General features: G+C 43.2%; 2 protein-coding genes across 2 annotated transcripts in view; one reads left to right on the top strand and one right to left on the bottom strand.

The window, feature by feature from the left end:
* The window catches only part of LOC109407939 (palmitoleoyl-protein carboxylesterase NOTUM), a 91852-nt gene extending 79430 nt beyond the window's left edge, over positions 1 to 12422 (top strand). Inside the window, exons 2-5 of the mRNA XM_029860891.2 lie at positions 3684 to 4236; positions 4300 to 4596; positions 9980 to 10186; positions 10253 to 12422. Of these exons, the coding sequence (XP_029716751.2) occupies positions 3684 to 4236; positions 4300 to 4596; positions 9980 to 10186; positions 10253 to 11268 (2073 nt within the window). The 3' untranslated portion in view covers positions 11269 to 12422. The remainder of the gene's footprint in view (positions 1 to 3683; positions 4237 to 4299; positions 4597 to 9979; positions 10187 to 10252) is intronic.
* A 5499-nt stretch (positions 12423 to 17921) lies between these two features.
* LOC109413874 (general odorant-binding protein 67) lies at positions 17922 to 18888 on the bottom strand. The gene is made up of 3 exons (XM_019687599.3): positions 18612 to 18888; positions 18291 to 18551; positions 17922 to 18230 (listed from the first exon to the last, which is right to left on the bottom strand). Exons 1-3 carry the CDS (start codon positions 18846 to 18848, stop codon positions 17949 to 17951), a joined length of 780 nt encoding a protein of 259 aa, XP_019543144.2. The 5' UTR covers positions 18849 to 18888; the 3' UTR covers positions 17922 to 17948.
* Positions 18889 to 27311: the final 8423 nt, after the last annotated feature.

Below are 27311 nucleotides of genomic sequence, written 5' to 3'. Positions count from 1 at the left end.
TAGGTCCCCTTGAAGCCCATTCAACCTCCGGGACCTTAACCGAAGCACCTTGAAATTTACTGAAATGTATCGAGATGTCTTGAACCTATTTTTAAATGGTCCCCTGAAGTTCCACTAGAAGTCGCTAAAATTCCTATAAATCCTTGCAACTCCCTGGGAAGCCCTGAAACGTCTTAACACACCTTGAAACATATGTGAAATCCCCATGAGACTCCAGCTAATTTCTCTTAAGCTCTCCTGAAACCTCCTAAAATTCAATTAAGCTCACTGAAATGCCTTGAACTCCCCTTGAAGGTCACCTGAGATCCTCGGAAGCCACTTGAAACTCCAAAAGCTCTATAAAACCCTCCAGAAACTCCGCATGGCATCTCCTTGAAATTTCCTAGACACACACTCTCCTCAAACTCTCATGCAAACTTGAAACTCATTTAGGTAATATGGTTTCATTTTGGTAATAACTCCGTTCGAGCACTTCTGATCAATTACCTTAACCTTTCAGGACGCGCGCCATTGTAAAAAATACAACACTACCATGAATCCTCGGTCGTCGTCCAGCTGCTTGATGGCGCGCATCCTGAAAGGGTAATAGAGATTCCAGAGTAGGGCAAATTATTAGCGAATTGTTATTTTAATTTTGTCACTTAACTTAATTTACAGCCAATTTGTCCACTAGGGCACTGCGTGAGCGGTTCCAATTGGAAGCTGTACCTACACTTTGTACAGCGCCTATAGCGAACTGGTTGCCGTTGCGCTGCTTTCACTTTCTACCCTATCATGGTAGAATGATGAGCACGAGGATGTTGATGTGTGGCTTTTGGTTGTTCCTGTTTCCAGTCTGATTGGGGGTCCATTACTGCCGTGTGCAGCATAGTTGTCACATGTTCATAGGGATTCCCATAGAACATGGGACAACTATGCTGCACACTGCAGATCATGGGTTGCCGTTCGCCGATGTCCAAGTATCCGGGTCCATTTGAGCCATAGGCTCAGAAGAGGGTCAGAGTCAGCTGCTCTCAGGAGGAAAGAGCAACTGACGAAAGTGCCGTGGCTGAGATCGAACCCATGACCATCTGCTTATGAAGCAAACGTGTGACCAATTGCGCCACGGGCCCTGGCCTATTGCTATTGTCATACACGCTAAAAAATCCGTTCAGATTTTCGTGAACAAAAAATCATGGTAAGTGGAACAGCCGGTAACCTCAATTTCGTGAAGTAGTTCTCATTTACATGATTTGTCGCATCGCACTTTCCTGAATCTATTCCTATATCCAGGAACAAAATTCATACCTTTTAACAACTCCGTTACGCATTACAATATGAGAACAGAAATCACGGCTCCGTGATTTGAAAACTCATTGCACGTGATATTGTGCCCGATAATGGGAACTTTGTTCGTGGCAATACATCGCTGTCACTTTTTGTAACGCATAAATTCTAGAAAAAGTTAAAAAAAAGTTCTCGGACGGTAAACTGGAGGAGGTAAGTAATTTTATCATATTATTCGCTAAAAATTTGTATTACACATTTTAAAAGATTACTGAACACATTGCTTATGTGCAAATCTTTTATTTCAGACTCGAAAATGTTCTCGAAGAAAGAAATCTTGGCTGCTTTGCGCCTGATGCCTGAAGCAACAAGCAAGCACCACGGAACCACTTCCAGGTTACTCCGGCGGCACAGTCACAGCAGCGAATGAGCTTCCGGAGACACCAATCATCGTGCAGCATCAGCCAGTACCGGGAAAAAGCACAGTCTGAGAAACCAACAACGGAGTGGACAACCAAATTTGAAATTTCACAAATCACAGTATCTTGGCCTTGGGTAAAACTTATAAACACACTTTTTTGCACAGATTTACTCCTATTTACTTCTATTTACTCCAACAAAGACCAGTTTTATGACGGTGAGCGGCGACTAGTACACTGACGGCATGTTGATTTTTGAAGTAAATGTTATTCCCGAATCCGTGATACGAAATTGAAAAATAATTATCAGAAATATATCGCACTTTAATGAAACACATTTCTCTTGAATCATCGAAATCGTTGAAATTGGTCTTGAAATTGGTTGATTTCTGCTTCCGTAATAGCAGTTTCGATACAGTATTTGTTTTCATAATGTTTTCTGCTACTAATGGTATTTTTTGCTGATCAAGAACGAAGTTCTCCCTACCGTAAACAGAATCACGGCTTTCGGAACTCAGTTCTAGTTTCTGTGATGTTTTTACTGAAACGTCAAACTTTCCATTGCAGACCATGAACTGTGTTCCTGGTACCGTGATATGAATCACGGCTGTAAGAACAAAAATCACGGTTTTAAGATTGTTGTTCCGCTGTTGCTGTCAGGCACTGCGTTACAGAGGCGTTACGTGCATGTAGCAGAACAATGTTCTTGATGCCGTGATTTTTATTCATGGTGTATATTTGTGAAAAGAGTTCGCGGTTGTTCCAATATGCGTGACGCAATGTGGACAATTTTCGGAACGGTTTTTTCAGCGTGTACGCAAGGTTGTGCGGGTTGTACATGCTACTTCGAAATAGAACTGTTGTAGAAAGCAACGGATTTGGTCAGTTGTTTTCTTCTTATCCTTCTTGTCATTTTTACTATTTGAAGATACTATGATCTTTCCGTTAAACTTCACTACCCAAGCGTAGAAGAAAAAAAAATTGACCAAAAGAAAACCTCAAAGCCCATTAGCGCTGTGTGTGAGTGAGTGTGCTGCCACCGTCTTGTGGTGGCTGCTACTGTAGGTAGTCGACGAAGTCGAGTGCGCTGCGCGACAACAACACGAACCGAGAGAGGAAGCAGATGGACGACGAAGAGATCACAAGGTGCCGCCGCCACCGCCTAGGGATCCCAAGGACTGCTACTGGTTTAATGTGCTCCCAGCAAGGGTTCGCTTGCTCCCTGGGCGCATCAATCGATCACCGGCCGCGCGACCTGCTACCACTCTTAACTACTTTATATTGCTGCTACCGTACCTACCAACCGGCTGATCTCTTTGATCAATGTTGTTCGTGCCGTACCTACCGTTCCTGAGCGTTCTTGAGCGTGAAATTATGAAATTCTGTGGGCGTACGTGATCCCGTGGGGTAATCGTCTTCGGGGACTTCCAAGTGGACAGTGGGATACAGTAAGCGTAAAAAGAGATCAACCAGCGTTGAACTTTGAAAACTCTTAAATAAACATCTACAACAATAACACCGATCGGTCGTTAAAAGTTGCCAGGATAAAAAGTCGACTGAAACATGAAGCATTTGTGAGTGATTAACATTGCTGATTAAATTTGTTGATCCGAATTCCATGGGCTACTTCATGGACTACCAGTATTTTGACCAAATCTCCCAACAGAAATCCCACCGTGCAGCGGCATCTTTCCCTCCCCATCAAAGTAGAGGAGCCGCATCGCAACAAATCGATCGGGTTCGTCGCCTGACGCCGTCAAAATCTCCGTCGCCGGACGATGATTGATGTCTTTTGTATCTGCCTCTGCCCCTCCTCCACCTCGCTCGCTGGACAACGTTCCGAGCAAGTTTGAGATTTTTTTTCGCTCTGTCCATGTTCGGCTCGGACCGTCCGTCGGTTCTCTCTGTGTGACCGTGCCGCGCCGCGTCACAAATTATTTAATGACAGTTTGATTAATTTTATGATCGATCTCTCTCCCCTCTCCGGTTCCGTTGCAGACCACGCTGGCGGTGTGTTTGATGGTGGCGCATTTCTCCGTGCCGTGCCAGTGCCGAGCGGCGACTGCCCTGAGCTCGGCGGTTAACCAGCGACATCGGCAGGCAAATATTTCCATCGAAAGTAACTCGATTCAACGGTTGGCCGCAAACAACGGTGGTGGTGGTAGCGAAACGGAAGCGTCGAACGGGGCGTCATCGTCGCTGGCAGCTGTCAGTTACGGTGAGCAGCAGAATGGCGCCTCGGCTGGGGCCGGTTCCTCGTCGGACGGGGACGGAAGCAACAGTAGCAACCAGCTGCCGGCAGTGACCTCGGCGGCGACGACGATCGTCACCGTCCAGAAGGAACTGAAGCGGGTGTTTCTGTCCAATCGGACCGTCACCTGTAACGATGGATCTCAGGCGGGGTTCTATCTGCGGAAGTCGCCTGGATCACGGCGGTGGGTCGTGTTCTTCGAAGGAGGCTGGCACTGCTACGACCACAAGTCCTGCCGGGCCAGGTGGCTCAAGCTCAGACACCTGATGACCTCGGCTCAGTGGCCAGAAACCCGAGACGGTAAGTACTTACAGGTTAACTTGATCACATCATCGATCTTTAATTCTGACCTCTGTCTTCCAGTTGGTGGCCTGCTATCGCCGCTTCCGTCGGAGAACCCGTACTGGTACAATGCGAACCACGTGTTCGTGCCGTACTGTAGCAGTGACTCGTGGAGCGGAACCAAGGTGAAACCGGACACGCGAGATGGCTTGCGGTTCATGGGATCGTTGATCGTGAGACAGGTGATGGCCGATCTGATTCCGCTTGGGCTGGGACATTCGCAGGGTGCCGATCTGCTGATGGCCGGTTCGTCTGCCGGCGGCCTGGGAGTGATGCTCAACTTGGACAAGGTCCGCAGCTTTCTGCAGAATGAGAGAGGTAAGTTGATTGTATTTCATCGTGCTTGATTGGCAGTCCTTTGAAACTTCTACCAGGCTTCTATCAGAATGACAAGTTTTGAATCTTGAGTGCATCTACAGAAAGCTCGCGTTAGAAGCTTAAGGTACCTTTGAAAACTTGCGGATGAAGTATTGAACACTTCTAGTCGATACTTTGGAAGATTTTGGCAAATACTTTGAAAGCTTTCAGTGAAAACTTTGGGAATTTCAAAAGCTCCTTCTGAAACGATTGGGAGCTAATGCCGGATGCCTTGAAAACATGTACCGGAAGTTTTTAAGATCTTATGACAGAGGTATTGTGTTAAAAGCTATGATAGTTTAAACAGAAGCTTTTGAATTTCTACCATAAACTTCAAAAGCTTCTAGCAATAGCTTTGGAAGCTTGATCTAGAAGCCGTAAGCTTTGGAAGCTTCTTCCAAAAGTTTTGGAAGCTTTTCCAGAGGCTAATGAAACTTCTAAAGCTTTTTCCTGTGGCTATGGAAGCTTCATTCCAAAGGTTTGGAAGCTTCCTCCAGATGTTTTTTAAACTATTTTCAGAAGCTTTGGAAGCTTCTTCTAGATGCTTTGGTAGTTTCTTCCAGAGGCAATGGAAGCTTCTTACCAAAGCTTTGGAAGTTTCCTCCTGAAGCTTCGGAAACTTCGTCTAGAAACTCATTCCAGGAGCTTCTACTAGAAGCTTAAGAAGTTTCTTTCAGAAGCTTTGGAAGTTGCTTACAATAGCTTTGGAAGCTTTTTATAGAAGCTTTGGAAACTTTCATTAGAAGTTTTGAAAGCTCCTTTCAGAAGCTTTGGAAGCGTCTTATAATGTTTTGAAAGTTTCTTTCAGAAGTTATGGAAGCTTCATCTAGAAACTTTGGAAACTCCTTCCAGCAGCTTTGGAAGCATTTTCCAGAGGCAATGGAAGCTTCTTACGAAAGCTTTGGAAGCTTCCTCCAAAAACTTCGGAAACTTCTTCCAGAAGCTTTGGCAGCATCTTTCAGAAACTTCTAAAGCTTTTTCCAGAGGCTATGGAAGCTTCTTCTCAATGGTTTGAAAGCTTCCTTCAGAAGTTTTGGAAGCGTCTTATAGAGTTTTAGATGCTTCCTTCAGAAGCTTTGGAAGCATCTTCCAGAAGCTTTGGAAGCTTCTTCCAGAAGCTTTGGAAGCTTCTTCCAGAAGCTTTGGAAGCATCTTCCAGAAGCTTTGGAAGCTTCTTCCAGAAGCTTTGGAAGCTTCTTCCAGAAGCTTTGGAAGCTTCTTCCAGAAGCTTTGGAAGCTTCTTCCAGAAGCTTTGGAAGCTTCTTCCAGAAGCTTTGGAAGCTTCTTCCAGAAGCTTTGGAAGCTTCTTCCAGAAGCTTTGGAAGCTTCTTCCAGAAGCTTTGGAAGCTTCTTCCAGAAGCTTTGGAAGCTTCTTCCAGAAGCTTTGGAAGCTTCTTCCAGAAGCTTTGGAAGCTTCTTCCAGAAGCTTTGGAAGCTTCTTCCAGAAGCTTTGGAAGCTTCTTCCAGAAGCTTTGGAAGCTTCTTCCAGAAACTTTGGAAGCTTCTTCCAGAAGCTTTGGAAGCTTCTTCCAGAAGCTTTGGAAGCTCCTCCCAAAAGCTTTAGTAGTTTCATCCAGAGGCAATGGAAGCTTCTTACAACAGCTTTGGAAATTTCCTCCTGAAGCTTCGAAAACTTCTTCTAGAAACTTTTTTCAGAAACTTCTACTAGAAGCTTAGGAAGCTTCTTATAGAAGCTTTGGAAGTTACTTACAGAAGTTTTGGAAGCAAAAGCATTGGAAGCTTCCTCCAAAAAGATTGCCATGAAAGCCTTAAAAGATTCTTCCAGATGTTTAAGTAGCTTCTCCCAGAAACTTTTGAAAAGCGGTAGTAACTTCTACTTGAATCTTTGAAAGCTTCAAATGCTTTGAGGGCTTGGGACAAGACAGATCTAACGTGTGAAAATCTGTACTCGAAATGTTGTTCAGAATTCCTCACAGTTCAATTCCCCAAAATTGCAGTTTGGGGATGTCTTTCAACAAATTTCGTCGATCATTGATATAAAGAATAACTCAGAATTTCTCAGAGTTGTTCTCGGTTGCACAGTGTCTTTCCCCCAGTTTGAGGGCTTCTAACCGAAGTTTTGGAAGCTTTAAACAAAAGCTTAGGAAATTGCACCCAGAAACTTTAGAGAAGTTTCTTCTAGAAGTTGTGACAGTTTCTTCCAAAAGCTTCCAGTAGCATTGGAAGTCTCTTCCAGAGGCTGTAAATCTCTTTTAAAAGTTTTGGAAGCTTCTTTCGCAAGCTTCGGAAGTATCGATCAGAGGTTTTAAAGCTGCTTTCAGAAGCTTCTACTGAAATCTATAGAAGCTGTTTTTAAAGAGCATTGAATTCCAGATGTTTGAAAATCGTTTTAGAAACGTTAAATACTTCAACCAGTTGCTTCGAAAGCTTCTGCTAAATGCTTTGAATGCTTCTAACAGAAGCATTCAAAGATTTTAACGAAAACTTTGGAAGCTGCACCCAAAAACTTTGGAACTTCTTCTAAAATTTTTGGAAGCTTTTTCCAGAAGCTTTGGAAGGTTTTTCCTGAAGTTTTGGAAGCTTCTTAAGTTAAAAGAAACTTGTTAAGCTGCCACCTGAAGCTAGTGAAGCTTCCGCCATAAGCATGGTAAGCTACCGCCAGGAGCCTGTGAAGCTTCCAACAAAAGTTTGGGGAGCTTTCGTCAGAAGCTTGTGAAATTTCCGTCAGAAACTTCTGCTTGAAGATTGTAAAGCTTCCGTCAAAAGCTTGTGAAGATTCCGCCAGATGCTTGTGAAGCTTCTTCCAGAGCTTGTGAAGCTTCTGTCAGAAGCTTGGAAAGCTTCCACCAGAAGTTTGGGAAGCTTCCGCCAAAAGCTTGTGAAGTTTCCACCAGAAGCTTGCGAAGCTTCCACCAGAAACTTGCGAAGCTTCCTCCAGAATCTTTGGAAGCTTCCGCCAGAAGTTTGAGAAGCTTCCGCCAGAAGCTTATGAAGCTTCCGCCAGAAGTTTTGAAGCTTTCGCCAGAAGCTTATAAAGCTTCCGCCAGAAGCTTGTGAAGCTTCCGCCAGAAGCTTGTGAAGCTTCCACCAGAAGCTTGTGAAGCTTCCGCCAGAAGCTTGTGAAGCTCCCGCCAGAAGCTTGTGAAGCTTCCGCCAGAATCTTTGGAAACTTCAGCCAGAAGTTTGGGAAGCTTCCGCCAGAAGCTTGGGAAGCTTTCGCCAGAAGCTTGGGAAGCTTCCGCCAGCACCTTGTAAAGCTTCTTCCAGAAGCTTGTGAAACTTCCGCCAGAAGCTTGTGAAGCTTCCACCAAAGCTTGGGAAGCTTCCGACAGAAGGATGGGAAGTTTCCGCCAGATGCTTGAGAAGCCTCCGTCAAAAGCTTGGGAAGTTTCCGCCAGATGCTTGGGCAGCTTCCGCAAGAAGCATGGGAAGTTTCCGCCAGAAACTTGCGAAGCTTCCGCCAGAAGCATGTAAAGCTCCGCCAGAAGCTTGTGATGCTCCTCCAGAAGCTTGCGAAGCTTCGCCATAAGCTTATGAAGCTTCCTTCAGAATCCTGTGAAGCTTTTGCAAGAAGTTTATGAAGCTTCCGTAAGAAGCTTGTGCAGCTTCCATCAGAAGCTTGAGAAGCTTCCACTAGAAGCTTGTGAAGTTTCCACCAGAAACTTGTGAAGCTTCCGCCAGAAGCTTGTAAAGCTCCGCCAGAAGCTTGTGATGCTCCTCCAGAAGCTTGTGAAGCTCCGCCATAAGCTTATGAAGCTTCCTTCAGAATCCTGTGAAGCTTTTGCAAGAAGTTTATGAAGCTTCCGTAAGAAGCTTGTGCAGCATCCATCAGAAGCATGAGAAGCTTCCCCCAGAAGCTTGTGAAGTTTTCACCAGAAACTTGTGAAGCTTCTGCCAGATGCTTGTGAAGCTTCCGTTAGAAGCTTGTGAAGCTTCCGTTAGAAGCTTGTGAAGCTTCCTACAGAAGCTTGTGAAGCTTCCGCCAGAAGCTTGTGAAGCTTTTGTCAGAAGCTTGTGAAGCTCCGCCATAAGCTTACGAAGGTTACTCCAGAAGCCTGTGAAGCTTTCGCAAGAAGTTTATGAAGCTTCCGTCTGAAGCTTGTGCAGCTTCCACCAGAAGCTTGAAAAGCTTCCGCTAAAAACTTGTGAAGTTTCCACCAGGAACTTGTGAAGCTTCCTCCAGAAGCTTGTGAAGCTTCGGCCAGAAGCTTGTGAAGCTTTCACCCGAAGCTTGTGACGCTTTCACCCGAAGCTTCCGCTAGAAACTTGTGAAGCTTCTGCTAGAATCTTGTGTAACTTCCGCCAGAAGCTTGTTAAACTGCTACCATTAGCTTTCGAAACTTCCAGCAGTGGCTTCTGAATAGTTTTTTTAAATCCAAAACTAGAATACTTAATAAAGCCTGTATCCGCAATAATCGGGACACAGAAGTACGGCTGTAGCTCTGTAATAAATCGGTAAAATTGGTCAAAAAATTGACTGAGAACTCTTTGGTGTATGTTTATTATTAGTGCTAAATTTCATAAAAATCGATGCACTACTTTTAACTGTGGATGAAAAACAAGCAGACGTGGTTTTAAGCATTTTGTACAATCATGACCAATTTTCATTCGCATACTAGATGGTTCTTTTACGCTACAGTTCAAAGCTCTGTGAGGATAATTAAAAAATTTCGTTAGCAGTTATGATACTTATAGAGACACTACCTTGCAAAATTTCATCAACTTTGATCAATTAGTTTAAAAACTACTGGTGTTGATAGGGGTGAGTGCTAGTGAATATTTTTCGTGTTTTTCATGTGCGATGTTTGCCTATGCATAATTTTTAAACTTCTCTGCCAATTTTCTTGAAATTTTCACAGATGGTAGTCGATTATGTATATATTATGCCTGCAAAATTTGATGATTATTGATATAGTACTTTCAATAGTACAATCGAAACAATCAAGGGTACAGACTAATTGCTCTCTGAGGCGCTAAAATCACATTCAGTCCCAATACATGTTTCGACTATAAAATTGTTGGTAATAATTCGACTTTTTTGAAATTTTGCCCATTCAACAAATGTAGATTGAGAGTTTTGTGTTCAAAATTTCAGCCATTTCCTTTGCCAAATTCAAAAGTTACAGTGCTGTCAAGCAAAACTAGGGGCTGTACAAAATTCAAGGGCGCACATTCTACTCTTTCATTGCTACAACAAAAAATACTGCACCGATTCACATGAAATTTTGTAGGTGAAATGAACACATCTCAAGATGTTATATGGTCAAATTTGAGCAATTTTAATGTATCTATTGCAGAGTTACAGCTGTATTTCTGTGTCCCGATTATTGCGGATACAGGCTTTAAATAAATAATTAATAATTGAATTTCTTTCTTGTTGCAGGTCTCAAGGTGGCCGTCCGTGGCGTCAGCGACTCCGGCTGGTTCCTCGACCGGGAACCGTACACACCGGGAGCGGTGGCCGCCTCGGAAGCCGTTCGCCAGGGCTGGCGCATGTGGGACGGAGCCCTGCCGCAGGCTTGCGTAGCCGAACACCCGAAGGAACCATGGCGGTGCTATTTCGGCCATCGGCTGTACAACACGTTGAAAGGTAAGATGACGACACATTCCAAGTTTCCTGAATAGTAAGTCTAATGGCGCGTTCTTTGATTCGCAGCTCCCCTGTTCGTGTTCCAGTGGCTGTTCGACGAAGCACAGATGCGAGCGGACCACGTGGGTGCTCCGGTGACGCCTCAACAGTGGGACTACATCCACGACATGGGTGGTGCGCTGCGGGAGTCCTTGAACAACGTGACTGCGGTTTTCGCTCCATCTTGCATTGGGCACTCCGTACTGACGAAACGTGACTGGATGAACATCAAAATCGACGATGTCAGTTTGGCGGATGCGCTTCGGTGTTGGGAACAGTCGGACGTACGGGATCGACAGGTTCAAAGACGACAGTCAAACAGGAATCCAAGCCCACAGAAGATGCGACGAAAGCACAACGGTGGCCGGAGGAAGAAGCAACAGCAACAGCTGGACGATAGCCAAGGTGGAAACGGACCGGAAGAAGTTCCGAAACCCAAGTTGACCAAAGAAGAGAGACAGAGGAGACGACAAGAGCGGCAGCTACAGCGGAGATTGAACCGGTTGAATAACAAGAACAACAACAACGGCCGAGAAGGTGGAAGGAATCATACCCGCCACCAGCAGAGATTGGAAGAAACCCATTCAACGAAAGTTCCTAGACTAGAGCGATCGCCAAATAGTACCGGTAAAAATAGTAATAGCAGCGGAAGCTCTAAAAAGCAGCCGAACCAGAACGAACGACATCGACTGCGGAATCAGAACAAGAAGCGATTGAACCACAAAAACCGCAATCGCAAGAACATGAACAACCGAAAGAACCAACAGCAGCAGCAGAATGCGAATCCTTTCGGGCTGGACCTGGCCGAACCAAAGAAGTGCTCTCTGAGGTTACTGGAGCGATGCAGTTGGCCCCAATGCAACCACTCCTGTCCGACGCTGACGAATCCGCTGACGGGCGAGGAGATGAAATTCCTCGAGCTGTTGGCATCGTTCGGGCTGGACATGGACGCCGTCGCGACGGCGCTCGGCGTCGACATGCAAACCCTGAACAACATGGACCACGCTGAGCTGGTCAATCTACTGACGCAACAGGTCACGTAGCCCGGACGGACGTCACAACCCCCTTCCCAATGTAAATAGCTGAACAAATCGACTAGGTAGAAGATAATTTATTCGTTTTTGGTCGGAGAAGACCTCTTTAGAAGTAGCAAGAAATTTGATGAACTTCAAATGGTTACGTAATTCGAGCAAGATGTGTTTCTAAGTTCAAAATTTTTGTCGGCCCCACAGGCAGACGCCCCCTCCTCGATTCGGTCCTTGTTTTCTTCAGAAATGCAGCTCACACTTTTGTTGAGATTAATCGCAAGATAGAAATGAAACCCTGTTCATAATGCGTGTACATATAACTACCTAAGCAATGCAAAGAGCTACAAAACAAACTAAAACCAGACTGAATCATTTACGTTTAGAAGCATTATTTATTTGTTCGTTTGTAAGCCCCTGTGTACAATATAGAAGCTTTAGCCAGAGATGATTTTTAGCGACAGCCAACCCAGTTCTTTAAAAAAGTAGATGTTCTACCGACAGAAACGTCGACCAAAAGTTGTATTTATGTTTTCGTTTTGCCCAAAAAAGAAGAGAATAATCTCTAGACTGTACATACTAGCCATGTAAGGAAACAGCGAAATGACTACCTCACCGATTACTTTATAGAGAAGAGAACAAACAATAGAGCAAAAGAAACAAAAACTGAAACTCGAATAGCAAGGAAAAGTAATAAACCCGGACATATTCGCCGAAACAAATCAATAGAGTCGAAACTCGCAGCCCTACACACACTGCAAAAAACGGAATCATATATTGTACCTGCAATTAGTCATAGTTATAGAAAGTATTATAGATAGATTTTCCCGCCACTTATCTTCCGCGCCCCCTGTGCTCTTCCGTGGACACTGTGTGACTCATTTTCAAACTTCCAGAAGATCTGCTACTTTAGGACCGTGTTTTCCCAGTTGCATGGCTTTTATCCCACAGATAAAAAGCAAAAACGAAAAAAGAGAGATGATTTTCAATGATTTTTTTATATATTGTATTGATTTGTACATAATTTATTTATAAGAGTCGACAGAACAATAGGGACTTACGAGTAATAGATGAAGAACGAACTGTAATCAGTATCATGTTGAAAATATTCAAAAAATGCCAAGTGAAGATATGACACGATGATAAATAAACAAAAATGTATTGAACCAGAACCTTACGTAATTACTTCTTTATTCACTGATACCATTCCGAAATATTAACAATAGATTACGGCTTGACATTATAATCACAACCCTTTTAATATGCGCGCCAAAAACAAATTCCTCTGTATAGGAAGCCGAGGAATTTTTAAGCTTTGCGTTTCAAACATATTCCGAATCTGAATGGATGGATTGACCGAAACTTTTCAATTTCGAACACTATCCAGAGTCGTTGCTGGACACCATCACAAGCTGCAATAGTTGGTGTAGCCTCTGCAGTGTAGAACTTTTATGCAAAATGTATTCTTTCTACCACCTTTAAATAAGCAGTCAGAATTGCATTGGTTGAGGGCACAGATCGACTCCTATTCAGCAGTGGTGAATTAGCACAGAACATATTGGTTAACAACTGAACAACACATTAGTTCAGCTGCTGTTCACTAAAACACGCGTTTTTCATACTGTACACTGAGTCGAAGTAAGATGAAACGAAAGCGCTTATTCGTCTTGTGAAAAACACATTATACAGATACATGTGCTAATCTGTACATATGCTTAACAAGAAGCAGAAAAAGGTCTTGTTATATTATTTTGTAAAAGAATTACTGCAAGCTGAATAGAAATCTGAATAAACTCTTAAAAAAGTGTTTTAAATTATCATTGTACGACAGGTTGAAAATTGGCTACTTTTTCAATTGGAAAAGTACAGCATAATTTTAGCTCAGCTTTCATTACTATTATAAAGCAACAGTTCAGTATGCATGTTCGTTTGTGGCTTACGATTGTTGGTTGGGCTTGATAATAAGGTCGCACTATTTATACTAAGGAATCCCGAATGATTTCAAGGAAAATTCTCAAAAGGAACTCCAGGAGGAGCCTTAAAGGAACTCCTAGAGGAATCCATGAAAAAATTTCTGATCAATCGCTGCAGGAACTGCTGTATCAAACCCTGAAGTAATTTCTACAGGAATCTCTGGTGGGTCAGGAATCTCCCTTAGAGAGATCCCTGCAGAAACTTCTGAAGAATGCTCTGATTGAAATGTTCGAAAAATTTCAGAAGCAAATTCAGGAAGAATCCCCGAAGGAATTCCAGAAGGATTCCTCAAATGAGGGAATTAGGAATCCCTGAAAGAATTCCATCACAATCATCAAAGGATTTCTAGGAGGAATCAACGAAAAATATCCAGGAGGAATCTCTGAAGGAATTCCAGGATAAACCCTTGAGGGGATTGTAAGAGGATGTAACAAATGGATTAGTTCGTAACGGTTTTATTTCCCCAAAAGATACAATTTCAACTATATATTATATCCAAAGCACTCCTCACAAATGACCGTGCAGTGAAATTAGCTTGGGATATCCAAATCGTCCTGTTACAAGAAATTGCTGAAAGAATTCCACGAGGAATCCTCGTGGAAATTCCAGGAGGAATAGCCAAAGGAATTCTGAACGAATTCCAGAACGAATACCCGACGGAATATCAGGAGAAATCCACGTAGGAATTTTGGGAGGGACCTCGAAGGAAGAATCCTCAGGAGAAACCCCCGAAAGAATTCTAAAAGGAATCCCCGAAGTAGCTCTAGGAGGAATCTCTGAAGGAATGCCATGAGGAATCTCCGAAAGAATTCCAGGAGCAATTCTCGAAGGAATTCTAGGAAGAAACCCCGGAGGAATTCCAATACGAACCCGCGAGAGATTCCGAAGGAATTGCAGGAGTAATCTTCAAAGATAGGAATTCCATGAGGAAATCCCGACGGAATATCAACAGGAATCCCAGAAGGAATTTCAAGAGGAATCCTCGAAGGAATAAGTCCAGAAAGAATCCCCGAAGGAAATCCAGGAGGAATCCACGAAGAAATTCTAGGAGAAATCCTCGAAGGAACTCTAGGAGAAATCCTCGATGGAGTTCTTAAAGAAATCCCCGAGAGAATTCTAGGAAGAACCTCCAAAGAAAGGAGGTATCTCCAAAGGAAGTCTTAGAGGAAACCCAGAAAGACAATCCAGGAAGAATATCCGAAGGAATTCCAACACGAATCCCCGAAAGAACTCCAGGAGAAATTCCTGAAGCAATTCTAAGAGGAATTTCTAGGAGATTACAGGAGAAATTCCTGCAAGAATTCCCCGGAGAATTCACGAAGGAATTCCGGCAGGAATCTCCGAAGGATTTTCAGGCGGAATCCTCGAAAGATTTTCAGCAAAATCTCCCAAAGGGAATCTTTGCTGGTAGGGGAAGGATTTGCAGGAGATATTCCCTAAAGAATTCCTGCAGGAATTCCAAAAGGAAATACTGGAGGAATATTTATAGAAACTCCTTGAATGATCCCTCAAGAATATCCTGGATATATGCCTGATTAAAGGAAATTATTGACGGAACTCCTACAAGTTTCCCTGAAGGAAATCCTGTAGGATTTCCTGAAAGAACTTCTGGAGAAATCGCTGATGTAACTCCTGGAGGCATCCGTGAGTCCTCCTGAAAAAATCTCATTCTCAATCTACAATCTGAAAGGAGGGATCCCTGGAAGAACTTCTGGAAGAATCCCTAAGGGAACTTCTCGAGAACTCCCTCAAGAATATCCTGCCGAAATCTTAAAAGGAACTCTAATATTTGAATCCCTGAATAAACATCTGGGGGAATTCCGGGACTCTCCTGGATGTATCCTTGGATCCTGCTATAAGATTTTAAGAAAGAACTCCTGAGGAGGATTCTGCAGGAATCCCTGAAGAAATTCAGGAGGAATCTCTGAAGAAACATCTGCAAGAGCCCCTGAAACTCCTGGAACAAACTCTGGACGAACTCCTACAGTAATTTCTGTAAGAACTTCTGAAGGAATTTCTGAAGGAACTCCTAGACTTACTTCTACAGGAATTCCTGAAGAAACTTCTTACGGATTTATCTCTGAAGGGATTTCTGGAAGGATACCTGAGGGAATCCCTGCTGAAATAGCTTGAGGAATTCTGAGGAAATTCCTAATGAACACCTGGAGGTATCCCTGAATCCTCTTGCAGCTATTAGGGAGATCCCTGAACGAACTCCTGGAGAGCACCCAAGGAGCTTCTGGAGCAATCCTTGGAAAAACTTTCGAAAGAATTTCTGAAAAAAATTTCATTAGGCATGCTGAAGTAATTCCAAGAGGAATCCCCGAAAAAGTTTCAGAAGGGATTTTTGAAGATATTCCAGCAGGAATGCTGGAAGGAATTCCTGTAGGAACCCTTGATGAATGTTCCGGAGTGATCCCTGAAAGATCTCCTTGAGCGATCCCGACAGAACGTCGGGAGAAATCACTTGATGGAATTCTAAAGGAAATTCTGAATGATATCCTGGATTTGTTCCTAAAGAAACTCTTGTACGAATTCCTGAAGGAACTCTCAGACTAATCTCTGAAGGACTGCTTATAGGAGTCCCTGAAGGATCTTCTGAATGAATTTCTGTAGGAACTTTCTGAGATATGTGAATAATTGATGAAATCTAATGAAAAATAAAAAAAAAACATCTAAAAAAACCGTAGTATCCGCACAACTGCTGTATCAATTATTCTGCAACATATTAGAAACCGCGACTTTTTCGGCTGACAGGATGCAAGGCGTCTTAGTAAAGGCACCCAATAGTGTGACCAGACTGTATGCGATAATTGGCGGGGCATCATGTTGCTATGCATCGTTCTCAAAGTCCTCTGCATATTTAGTGATCCTTAACCGGATACAGGAGAAGATTGACGCAACTCTCCGATGGAAGTAAGCAGGATTCCGTGCCGGACGATCCTGTGTGGACCATATTGTCACGCTACAGTGCTGTGGGGAGCCCTCAGACGCAAGGGTGTCTCTGAGAAAATCGTCGGCCTCGTTGAAGCACAGTACAGAGCATTTTTGTGCAGAGTATTGTACAACAGTGTCTTGTCCGATCGTTGATGGAGTGAAGTATACTATCACCGCTACTGTTCCTCATCGTAATAGACGAGATCCTGGTAGGTGCAATTGATCGTGAACCAAATCGTGGGATGCTTGTCCGAACGATGGTATGGTAGCCCATTACCATGGAGCACCTAAATGACTTCGAACTGGCCGACTGACGTTGCTCTCCTAGCTCAACGGCGCTCTGATGTGCCGAACGTTTCTCGGTGGCTGGTCTCACCATCAATGTCAACAGGACCAAATCGTTGGATGTGAACACGATCAACCATTCCAGTTTCACGGTAGCTGGACAAGCAGTGGAGAATGTTGAAAGCTTTCAATATCTTGGTAGACAAATGGCGTCAACATAGGTACACGGATTAAGGTGAATATATAACGAAGCCACACCTCGATTTTTCAAAAGCACAAATCTGAAGAACCGAATTTTCGTTTGCGCTGAAAACTTGATCGATTGGTTACCTGCAGGTGGTGACCAATTGATCAACTTGTCAGTGCAAAATGACATTCGGATCTTCAGATTTGTGCTCTTGAAAATTCGAGGTGTGGCTTTGTCATATCTTCAGCTTAAGAAGGCGAGGGCTGCTTTTGCAAGCTTAACCTTCCGTAACTCGCGCAGTTGATCACCACGCCAATGCTGAGTACAAAAAGCGAGATTTTTTCAATGTGTTGTACAAAATACAATAGTGCGATTGCTCGAGGGTTAAGGAATGTATGGAATCCAGATTAGTCGACGCACCAATATCCGAATTTTCAACTCAAACTTGAAACCTGTGCTGCTGTATGCCAGTGGAACCTGGTACGTATCAATGGAGAACACTCAACAGCTGTATATCTTCAGTAATAGATACCTGCGTTATACAGTCAACTCTTCATGTCGCGATGTTCTACATTTCGTAATCTCTCCCTATCTCGATTATTTGCACGGTCCCTTCATTCCTCTCTAAATGTCGATATTTACTTATTTCGATATCTCTCTATCTCGATGGTACCTTCAATATCGAGATAAGGAGAGTCGAGTGTTTAGGCACCGTCCACAAATTACGTAACGCTCTCTGGGGAGGGAGGAGTACGGTCAAGCGTCACGACCCATACATTGTTTTATGGTTTTCATACAAAAAAGCGTTACGGAAGGGGGAGGGTGTGTCGAAAAATGCCGATTTTAACGTTACGTGATAAATGGATGCTGCCTTAATTCATGCATGGTGGCCTCAAAAGTGGATCTTCAAAGTGGAGCTCCATAGTCGATGTCATCAGAAGCCGATGGCGACAGAAATTCTGCAGCGAAATTGGAGTTGGGTCGGCCACAATCTATGCAGGGCCGGAAACGAAATCTTCAAGCAAGCGTAACATTTGAACCCAGAAGTATATCGCAGCATAGACAGGCTCAGTGGCTCATAGCGGCGCAGCCTTAATAAAGAAGCAAAGGAAATCGACATAAATTTGGCCCGGCTACAGGGCAAGGCGATGGTGGCAATCACCCAAAATGGAGATCTTTCAATACGGCCCCCTGCACCTTCATGGGTGTTCAGGACTGGAAGTATTATGCGTTGCCGGATTCAAAAACGAAGATAAGGCTTCAGCGTGTCAAGAAACTGGAGCTAACTGAAATGATTTATAAACGATTGTTTTGATTACCATTGACCATTGTTTCTATTTCTATCGTTGTTATTTCTGGTGTTATACCCTCCCCCATTCCTGTTCTGTCGTCCTCCGTTCACATCCTCGTACTCATCATCGTACTGATCGTCATTCCTTCCTCCGTTCCCAGCACCGTTCCACTGATTCCTATCGTACCAATCGTTTCGATGCTTTTCAGTCGCATGAGTCAATGACCTGTACGGGCATCCTTCCATTAGATGGCTTTTAGCTTGTTCACATCCTTGAGTCCGAATGAACACCCGTGCGGGGCATTGCTATAATAAGAAAAAAAAATGATTGAGTAGGACTTTTATGAAACCTCTTGGAAAACTCACCAGGAACAGTTGCCCATCCAGACAGTCGGCGAAGACGTCGTTTGCTTCTTGGCACTGCTCCGCCTCTCGACCCTCTCTAACGCGATTCCCTACCATTGAAGTGATTCGCTTCTTGCACAGCTTCAACGCCGAGGCGACCGTTTGCTTCCAGTCTTCATCCCCATATGCTCTCAAACGGGCCGGCCGAAATACTCGAACGCTGTTCACCTGGTTGTTCAGCAGTTCCATGTTGATCCGATAGACTCCGCAGCTAACGCTACACTAAAAGGATACAAAACTAGTCAACTCACGATTACCTTTCGCGTATCCCATCATTCTCACGGCTTCATGTTCCTGCCGGTAGCCATCGCGTTGGACATTGCTGAACCGACACGGTCTAACCAGGTATTGGTTGATCCACAGTGGACGGGTGCAGCACTCGCTTGGTTCCGGGAACTGATCGTGCTCGTAGCACCGTTCGTCGTTACCCCTGGACCGTCGATTGGTGTCGTAGTAATCGTCGGATTGGGCCAAGGCCGGCCCAACGAAGGCCAAGAGTATCCACAGTTTGGAAACCATTCGTGTTTTTGCGCTTATACCTGTTGTGATCTCAGCAGGAACGTTAATGGGCAAGTTAACTTCAATCTGCGCGTTTTTGTGGATTTATAGTGGGTGTTCGTTGTGCAAGCCGAGAACGGATGTTTCACTGACTATTCATGTTCAGTGTCCGATCAGTATCAGGCTCGTGTAATTCTAGGGTGGTGAAAGTGAATTATTGGTTTACATTTATACACATTTCATCTGATGATGAGTAATGTTTGTTACGTATGATAGGATGTTATTACTGTTCTGCGCATCATTGTCTCATCCTCATCACTCTTAAGGTTCAAATTGAACATTGGACAGTTACGCTTAGTACGGCAGCTAATCATTTGCCCCAACATTAGCATAATAGCTGAGCAAATTGGTGGCACAGTCCTAGACAACTGTTTGAGAGTTGCCACTTTCCCGATCGGCACCTCAATTTCAACATGCGACAAACGATTGAATCCACAAGTTCTCCAAGCAGTATATGCTTACAACATGCTCTACCCATAAAATCCTTCCGGAATCGGTAAGCTTCAAGATTGTTGGTGCACCACAAGGCGCTGCGAGCTCGTTATTCATCTTTCACCGCATAGCACACCGTTATCCTTACCTTTCTTTACCGATCAGACTAGGGCCTGGGTGGCCTCTGCTGCACATAGTAGCCGTCTCCACTCCAAGCGGTCCATGGCTGTTTGTCTCCAATTCCGCACTCTGCGAAGGGTCCGCAGGTCGTCCTCCACTTGATCGACCCACCTAGCTCGCTGCGTACCATGTGTTTCTTGTACCTATCGGATGACTCTCGAGAACCATTTTAGTCGGGTTGCTATCCGACATCCTGACGACGTGACCGTCCACCGTAGCCTCCCAATTCTCGCGGTGTGGACGATGGTTGGTTCTCTCAGCAACTGATGCAGCTCGTGCTTCATTCGCCTTGTCCAAGTCCCGTCTTCCATTTGCACTCCACCATCGATGGTACGCAACACCTTCCGTTAGAAAACTCCAAGGGCGCGTTGGAACTCTGCACGTTGGGTTCATGATTCATGCTCATAGAGAACTACCGGTCTAATCAGCGTTTTAGTTAACTTCGTGTGACGGCGAACTTTGTTTGATCGTAGAGTTCTGCGAAGTCCAAAGTAAGTTCGATTTCCTGCCACAATACGTAGACAAAAGAGCTGTAAATTAGGTTAAGTGATTGAAGAATAATAAAAACCCTTTGCAGCGCTCCTAATATGTCTGAACCCCTTTGAAACACCCCTGAAGCCACCCCCCCCCCCCAGAAAAGCCTTTGAGGCCTGCTGAAGAGTCTCTGAGACCTTCTGATGCCCCCTGAAATCCCATGGAACACTCATGGTACCTCCAGGTACCTCCTGAAACTCTCGTATACCTCCTGAAACACCCCTGAAAGCCCTTGAGACCGCTTGAAACACCCCTGAGGCCCCACGGAATCCTGCTAAGGGAGCATGTATGTATTTTTGGCAAATTTTTTACACTCCTCCCCCTCACGTAGCCTGTTTTCCTATACATGGTTCGTAGCAATATCAGAGACTCTTCCCTCTCCCCTAAAATGATACATGGCATTTATAGATGGTTCCTGAGACCACCTGAAACGCCCCTGAAGCGCCTCTGAGATTCTTAGAAGCCCCTAATGTCCTTTGAAACGTCCCTGGGACCCGCTTAAAATGCCCCTGACATACTCTGAAGGTATACCCTGAAGCGTCCCTGATCCCCTCTGGAGCCCTCTGGAAGTCCCTGAAACTCCCTGGGACGACCCTGAGACACCCTTAAACGTCACGGAGACCTCCCAGTACTTAATTAAAAGCCACACTGTGAAAACTAACCCAATCAGAAGGCAAAGAGAGGGAGGCATGAAGACCCCTTTGCGGGTCCGGGGATGCACGGGCAAAATTAAAACGATAGTAAGATTTTCACTACACTGAAATGACTAAATCGAACGAGTTTACATGCACAATTATATTATCTTTATTTAGCCAGTATTTAACATTAACTTGTGACGTCACATTTAGTACCACATTTAGTGTGGTTTGGCCTAGAGATTACGTGGTGCTGTCGGTGGCTATTCAAGTAACCATATATTAATGCACTAGAAGTGCTTTTAAGTACTTATTCAGCATTGTGAAAGCAAATAAACTTTTTGCTTGGATTTGCAATACATGGAAGCACATTGTATCATTGATGCTTAAAATGATGGATGAATACAAGCAATTACTTGGCACTATATTAGCATTATATGTACGTACAAACAGGGCCTTCATCCGTGCAATCCATGCTCAATACTCATGTGTAGTGGAGAGAACAACAAATATAGAAACATTTCAATGCCTATAACTAGCATATCCACAAATTCCGTAGCAGGTTGAACATACATACATTTATTTGTTCAACATCATTAAGACAAGACATAAGGGGGCGTCCATAAATGACGTAGCTTTTTTAAATCGATTTTTAATACCCCCTCCCCCCTCGTAGCATTTCATCACAAATTCGTATAACCCCCTATAAATGACGTAGCTTGTTAAATACCATCCCCCCCCCCTCAATATTTTTTTTTAATTTAAAAAACGCAAAGAAAATCAAAACTTTGTTCTGATATCGTTTTTAACTTGTATGTTTAACGAATACTTATTATGAAAAAAAAACAACAATAGAAAGAAAACATTGCAGACTGCCAGGTTCAGATTGCCGACATCAGACCATAGGTGGAGATTATCACCAAAGTTAATGACTCAATAAGCCGCCTATCGTTCTGCTTGATGCCGCAGAACAGGAAGTAGAAGCTCACAATATAGTTAATCTGTATTGCAATCTGTAGACTGTAATCTGTTAAGAATATCAAATTGGTTTTATTTGAGTTTCTGCAGGAGTTTCTTCTAAAATTATTTCAGCATTTCATTCTAAAATTCCTCAAGGAGCTTCTTTTGGGCTTCCTTCTTCTTCTTCTTCTTGGCGTAACGTCCTCATTGGGACAAAGCCTGCTTCTCAGCTTAGTGTTCTATGAGCACTTCCACAGTTATTAACTGAGAGCTTCCTCTGCCAATGACCATTTTGCATGTGTATATCGTGTGGCAGGCACGAAGATACTCTATGCCCAAGGAAGTCAAGGAAATTTCCTTTGCGAAAAGATCCTGGGCCGACCGGGAATCGAACCCGTCACCCTCAGCATGGTCATGCTGAATACCCGTGCGTTTACCGCCTCGGCTATATGGGCTTCCTATTTTTGAGAATTCCTTCCTTTTTAATTTCCAAGAATCTTCCGAATTTTTTTCTTAGTTTCCACCAAAAGACCCTTCTGTGATTTCTCCGGGAGATTTATTTTCTAAGGTTTTTTAAAAGTTTATCCATGGTTTCCTTCAGGAGTTCTTGTAAGGTTTTTTTCTCCTCTCTTCCACCAGCAGTTTCTTCGATCATCTGTTCACGAATTTTAACCGGAATTTCTTTTGAGATTCCATTAGAACTTCTTTCTGGGTTCCCTAAAGAAGATTCTTCCTGAATTCCTCCAGGAGTTCCTTCTGGGTTTCTTTCAGGAATTCCTTCCGGAATTCAATCAGATATTCATTCCGAGATTTTTGTAAGAATTTCTTCTGACATTCTTTCAAAACCCCTCCAGGAGTTGCTTCTGGGATTCCTCCAGAAATTCTTTTTCGGATTCCTTCAGGAATTCTATACTGGATTCTTCTGGGGTTTCTTCTGGGATTCATCCAGAATTTTTTCAGGTATCCCTCCATTCACTCCTTCCAGTATTCCTCCAGGGTCTCTTAGAATCAGGGTGCAAAATGTTCATAGTCATTAACTTAAAACAGCCAGCACGAATTTGAGTGATTCTGCACTGAATATTCAGAACAAACAAGTTCATTCTCGCTCTTCCTCTTTACACAGTCAGTCAATTCGTAGTTATTGAATATGAAGCTGATCTTCATAATTACCTACGTTTATGGTTACGATTGCTTCCAAAAACACTCCACAACAATCAAATGGGAAAAGACCGTTGAATGTAATCCAAACGTCAGTATTTTATCAGCAATTTCCACTTCGTAAGATGTTTACAAATATTCATTGACTTTCATTCAGTTGACACACGAATATGCAGGCAAGTGAATGAAAATTGCCGCCAGGGTTCCTGATTTCCACTTTTCATCTTCTTCCATACTCGAATACAGTCAGCAGCGAACGGTTGTCGCTTTAGTTTGTGTGTTTGCTTGCCAGCGACGACAGCAAACACCGGCGAACGGTGGGAAGCCATAGGGTAAGTGTACCAATTATGGCTATAGTACCAATTATTCGTCATAGTTGATTTTCACCCTTTAACGATGTAAATCAACAAGAAAAAAATTGTGAACAACAGATGACGTTCACAAAAGATGGTTGCACTCATTTAAACTCCACATTTTGCTCAAATTATGGTAGAAATAAATCATTTTCCTTAAAATTTCGGCTTCCTTGCACCTAATATCGCCATAGTGTACCAGTTATGGCTAATCCCATAAGGAATGCATGCAAATAGTGCGAAAAGGAACCGAAGTTAAAAAATGTTGCCATAACTGGTACAGGGTTCCTATCATTGGCACACGCTGTAATAATTACTAAAAGTAGTTTAGGCTCCGTTTCTATATTTTTGCTGTAAAGTATAGAAACTAACATGTGTTTTAACTTATTGATGACATTCTTTGGTCTTCTTCTCATTTTTGTATAAATGATTTACCTTAGGTAGTGCCATAATTGGTACAGGCACCCTACATGGAATTTAAACATTCGTCCACATTCGCATCGCAAGCGATGGAGAGGTTATGCGATTCGTGAGTGATATTGCGCGTACGAATATTTGAAGTTTTCAAAAAATGTTTATTATTTTCTTTGCTAATCTAGCAATTCAACAACAATACACTAAAAACGTATGCATAACATGCAGAAATTCTCTTCTAGTTATGATAATAGCTGTTTCGATCGCTCACCAGCATTCGTCACCATTCGCCATTCATTCATTCGCTTGCGATCCAAACTGCGACGATCGGCCATGAATATCCATGTCAACCAGCTTGCGCATCGCTTCCCACTGGTGATGGGGTTGCGTGTTTGATCACGACTATCCGTTTGCTGCATCTTTCTCGATTCGCTTCAGCAAAGAGGAGTGAATATGAATGGAGTGAGGCGAATTTACCGATCCTTGATTGCCGCATGGTGAACTTCAGCTCGTCTGCTCGAAAATTTTGTGCCCTGTTTAGAATTCCGCGGGGAATCCCTTTACGGATTTCTCCCATAGTTCCTTCTGGAATTCCTCTTGAATGTTCTTTCTTAGATTTCACCAAGAGTTCTATCTGGATATCTTCCGGGATTCCCCAAAATCCTTCCGGGATTCCATCAAAAATTTCTTCCGTGTTTTCTACTGAAATTGAACCAGGAGCTCCTTCTGAGACTCTTCAAGATTTCTCCAAAAGTTCCATCTAGAATTGCTCCAGGAACTCCTCACGGGATTTCTTTTGGATTTTGTCTATGATTTCTTTTCACGATTCCTCCAAGAGTTCCTTCTGAAATTTTTTTGTGGAAGTTCTTTCAGGGATTCCTCCAAATCCATTTGGAATGTTTTCAGTTTTTGTTTGATTTCCAGTGGGAATTCCTGTGGAAATGTTATCCTTCTCCTGTTGGGGAAACCTGTAAAGAACACCATGAGAAATTCTTAAAAAAAGCTGCTAGAGGAGCTCCTTAAGAAATTGTTGTAGGATTTCTTCGAGGAAGTCCTGTAGAAACTTTACAACGAACTCCTTGAATAATGCCATAATGCCAAAAACTTATTTTTTTTCCTTTGCAGCCTTAGTGGTGTGCAGTGGCTTATAGCAACCAGCAAACTATTGGTCGTGAGAAGCATTTGAGCGATATTGAAATTTTTCGTACACAATAGATTATTCTTTAAGCAGGATTTCAAACCATTTTCTCAGATTCAGTTGTAACGTCTGATAGCTGCATGTATGTAGGTTTACTAGCTTTTCGGATCACGAAGACGAAACTCTCATATGCAGTCCATCACTTTACTCGTGCTAACAGCAACCGATCTGTTGCACTGATCAATACAAACTAATTCATGATATTTACCAGTCCAAAATCACACACTCTTCGATATAGCTAAAGCTAGGGATGTTTACATTTCAATTACAACATGTATTATGAAAGGAAGCCGCATTTATGTCCATAATTTGTTTTTTTAACTGTATTAACGAGATTTTTAGCCTTTGGCTAGTTCGTCTCGGGACCCATGCTTTACTTCCCTTCCGAAGGAAGAACTCACATTTTTAGTGTGAGGTCCACGGCGTGATAGTCAAGTGTTCTAACCATCACACCAGATCCGCTTTGCCCCATAATTTGTTATTTAATGTGAATGGAAAGAGTATTCATGCAATATATTTTTTCTTCGATTTACTAATACATGTTATTGGCATTAACCCTTTGGAGCCGGAGGGGTCATATATGACCCCGGCGATGAAACCGAGCATAACAAACGTGTTCGACACCAGCGAGGTTGCGTCGACAGCGGCGAAAAAAATCGATTCCAAAAGGTTAAATTGATGTTTCAACTTATTCACTTTTTTCTCTTTCCTTTCCTTTGCAACAAAAAGGTCACAAACATCAACAAAACAAAGCACGGAAAAAATCTTAAACTGAATAAATCTGGTGTTCGATTTGAATAGGTCGAATCTGCATAGGAATCACAGCAAACATACGATCTATTCAAATCGAACACCAGAAATAATTAAAAATTCACGGAAAAATAATGTTTCGGAAAAGTGAATGGTTCAAACGTAAGAAAAACAGTATAATATACAAGGGGCTGGTCACTCGGCACATTGTGCCCGGCACACATGCCGGCACATCTCGGCACACATGCCGGCACAATCCAGCACACATGGGCACAACATATAAATCCAACTTTTCGGTATGGAATCAAACTGTCAACATACTTACGATTGCAAAAATCCCTTCATACAGATTCTAGACTAGACTAATAACATTCGCCAAAAATAGACAGGATTATAATTAGCGCAAAATCATTTAAAGAAAATATTCCACTGGGCACATTCGGCACATCTCCGGCACACTTCGGCACACCTCCGGCACATACTGAAAAACAACCGGCACAGTTTAAGCACATATTGGCACACGCTCAAAAATCATGGCACAAATGAAGTGTGCTGAATGACCAACCCCTTGATAATATATTGTTACATAAAAATCCAATGTAAATGTATAGTATAGCGAACCATTTCATTACAATACACTTTATTGTAGCTGGTACACTGTATGGCGCAGGAATGGTTTTCACCATACACCCTATGGTTAGTTTTTATCCGGGAGGCCTTCAACATACCCGGTGTCGATAGTTCGCATGCAAGGAACTTTTGATCCACATAAATCAGGAAAAGGACGGGAGAATTATCGAGCTGAACCAAAAAAGTGATGAAGTATAGCATTATCACAATCCGTACCGGCCTGTACCTCTATAGACGAGTGCACCGACCGCTGAAAGTTCACTCGGGGCGCGAATTTTGACACCACAGCGTGGTCGACTCTCAACAACTTCTATCCAACTGAAAATTTGTTTAAGTTATTGCATCTAGTTTTCGCGATGAAGTTGCAAAAATATAGGCTAATGCATTAATTATATACATATACATCACTTTAAATGTAAATTCATGTAAGAAAACAAAGAAAAATATAATCAGCGCATTTTGGTGGCATCTCTGAATAGAAGTTGTTGAGAGTCGACCCCGCTGTGCAGTCAAAGAAATTCAGGCTCAGTGCATACGCTAACCTGAAACTACCCATCGCCTGGGTCGATTCTACCCGGATTTTCATGTTGTTAGCAGTTGTCAAAATCCGGGTAACCCGAAAACCCAGATTGGTTGGATCTGGGTAAAGATCTGGGTAATCGGCACTTTGTCATTTTCCGGCTTGAGAAGATGGCAGCGGTCAGGCGAACGCTGGCAATTATGGATGTTTCCACAAAAAATATGAGGATAAATGATGGGAAAACAGTGAGATTCTTCCAGGGAACTGTTTTCCTGCATCAGGTAAGTGAAAAGCACATGGGACTTGGGAGCTTTCTATTAAAAATCTAAATTAGAAATAAATTAACAAAATCAAGGTCCCGGAGGAGCTGGGTACCGGTTACCCAGATTTTGCCACCAACATCGGTAACCCAGATTTGAGTAAAGGTGCCTTTACCCAGATTAGAGTAACTGCAGTTTTGCTCAATCTGGGTCGCTTTGACATCAATCTGGGTAGCTGAGGGTTAGCGTCAAGCAGATTGCGAAGCGCGCAAGGGGCAGGGAAACCAAGCCCCAGCAAGCCAACCCTAGGAAGAACAGAGGCCAACCGGACCAAAGGGAACACAGATCGAAAAAAGAGTGTAAAATTCTGTGACATATGATGCACATGATTGTAGCGTGG

The sequence above is a fragment of the Aedes albopictus genome, chromosome 2 (assembly GCF_035046485.1).
Source record: "Aedes albopictus strain Foshan chromosome 2, AalbF5, whole genome shotgun sequence".
Taxonomy (NCBI): domain Eukaryota; kingdom Metazoa; phylum Arthropoda; class Insecta; order Diptera; family Culicidae; genus Aedes; species Aedes albopictus.
The sequence above is the reverse complement of the archived record's forward strand: the minus strand, read 5'-3'. Positions and strand labels throughout refer to the sequence as shown.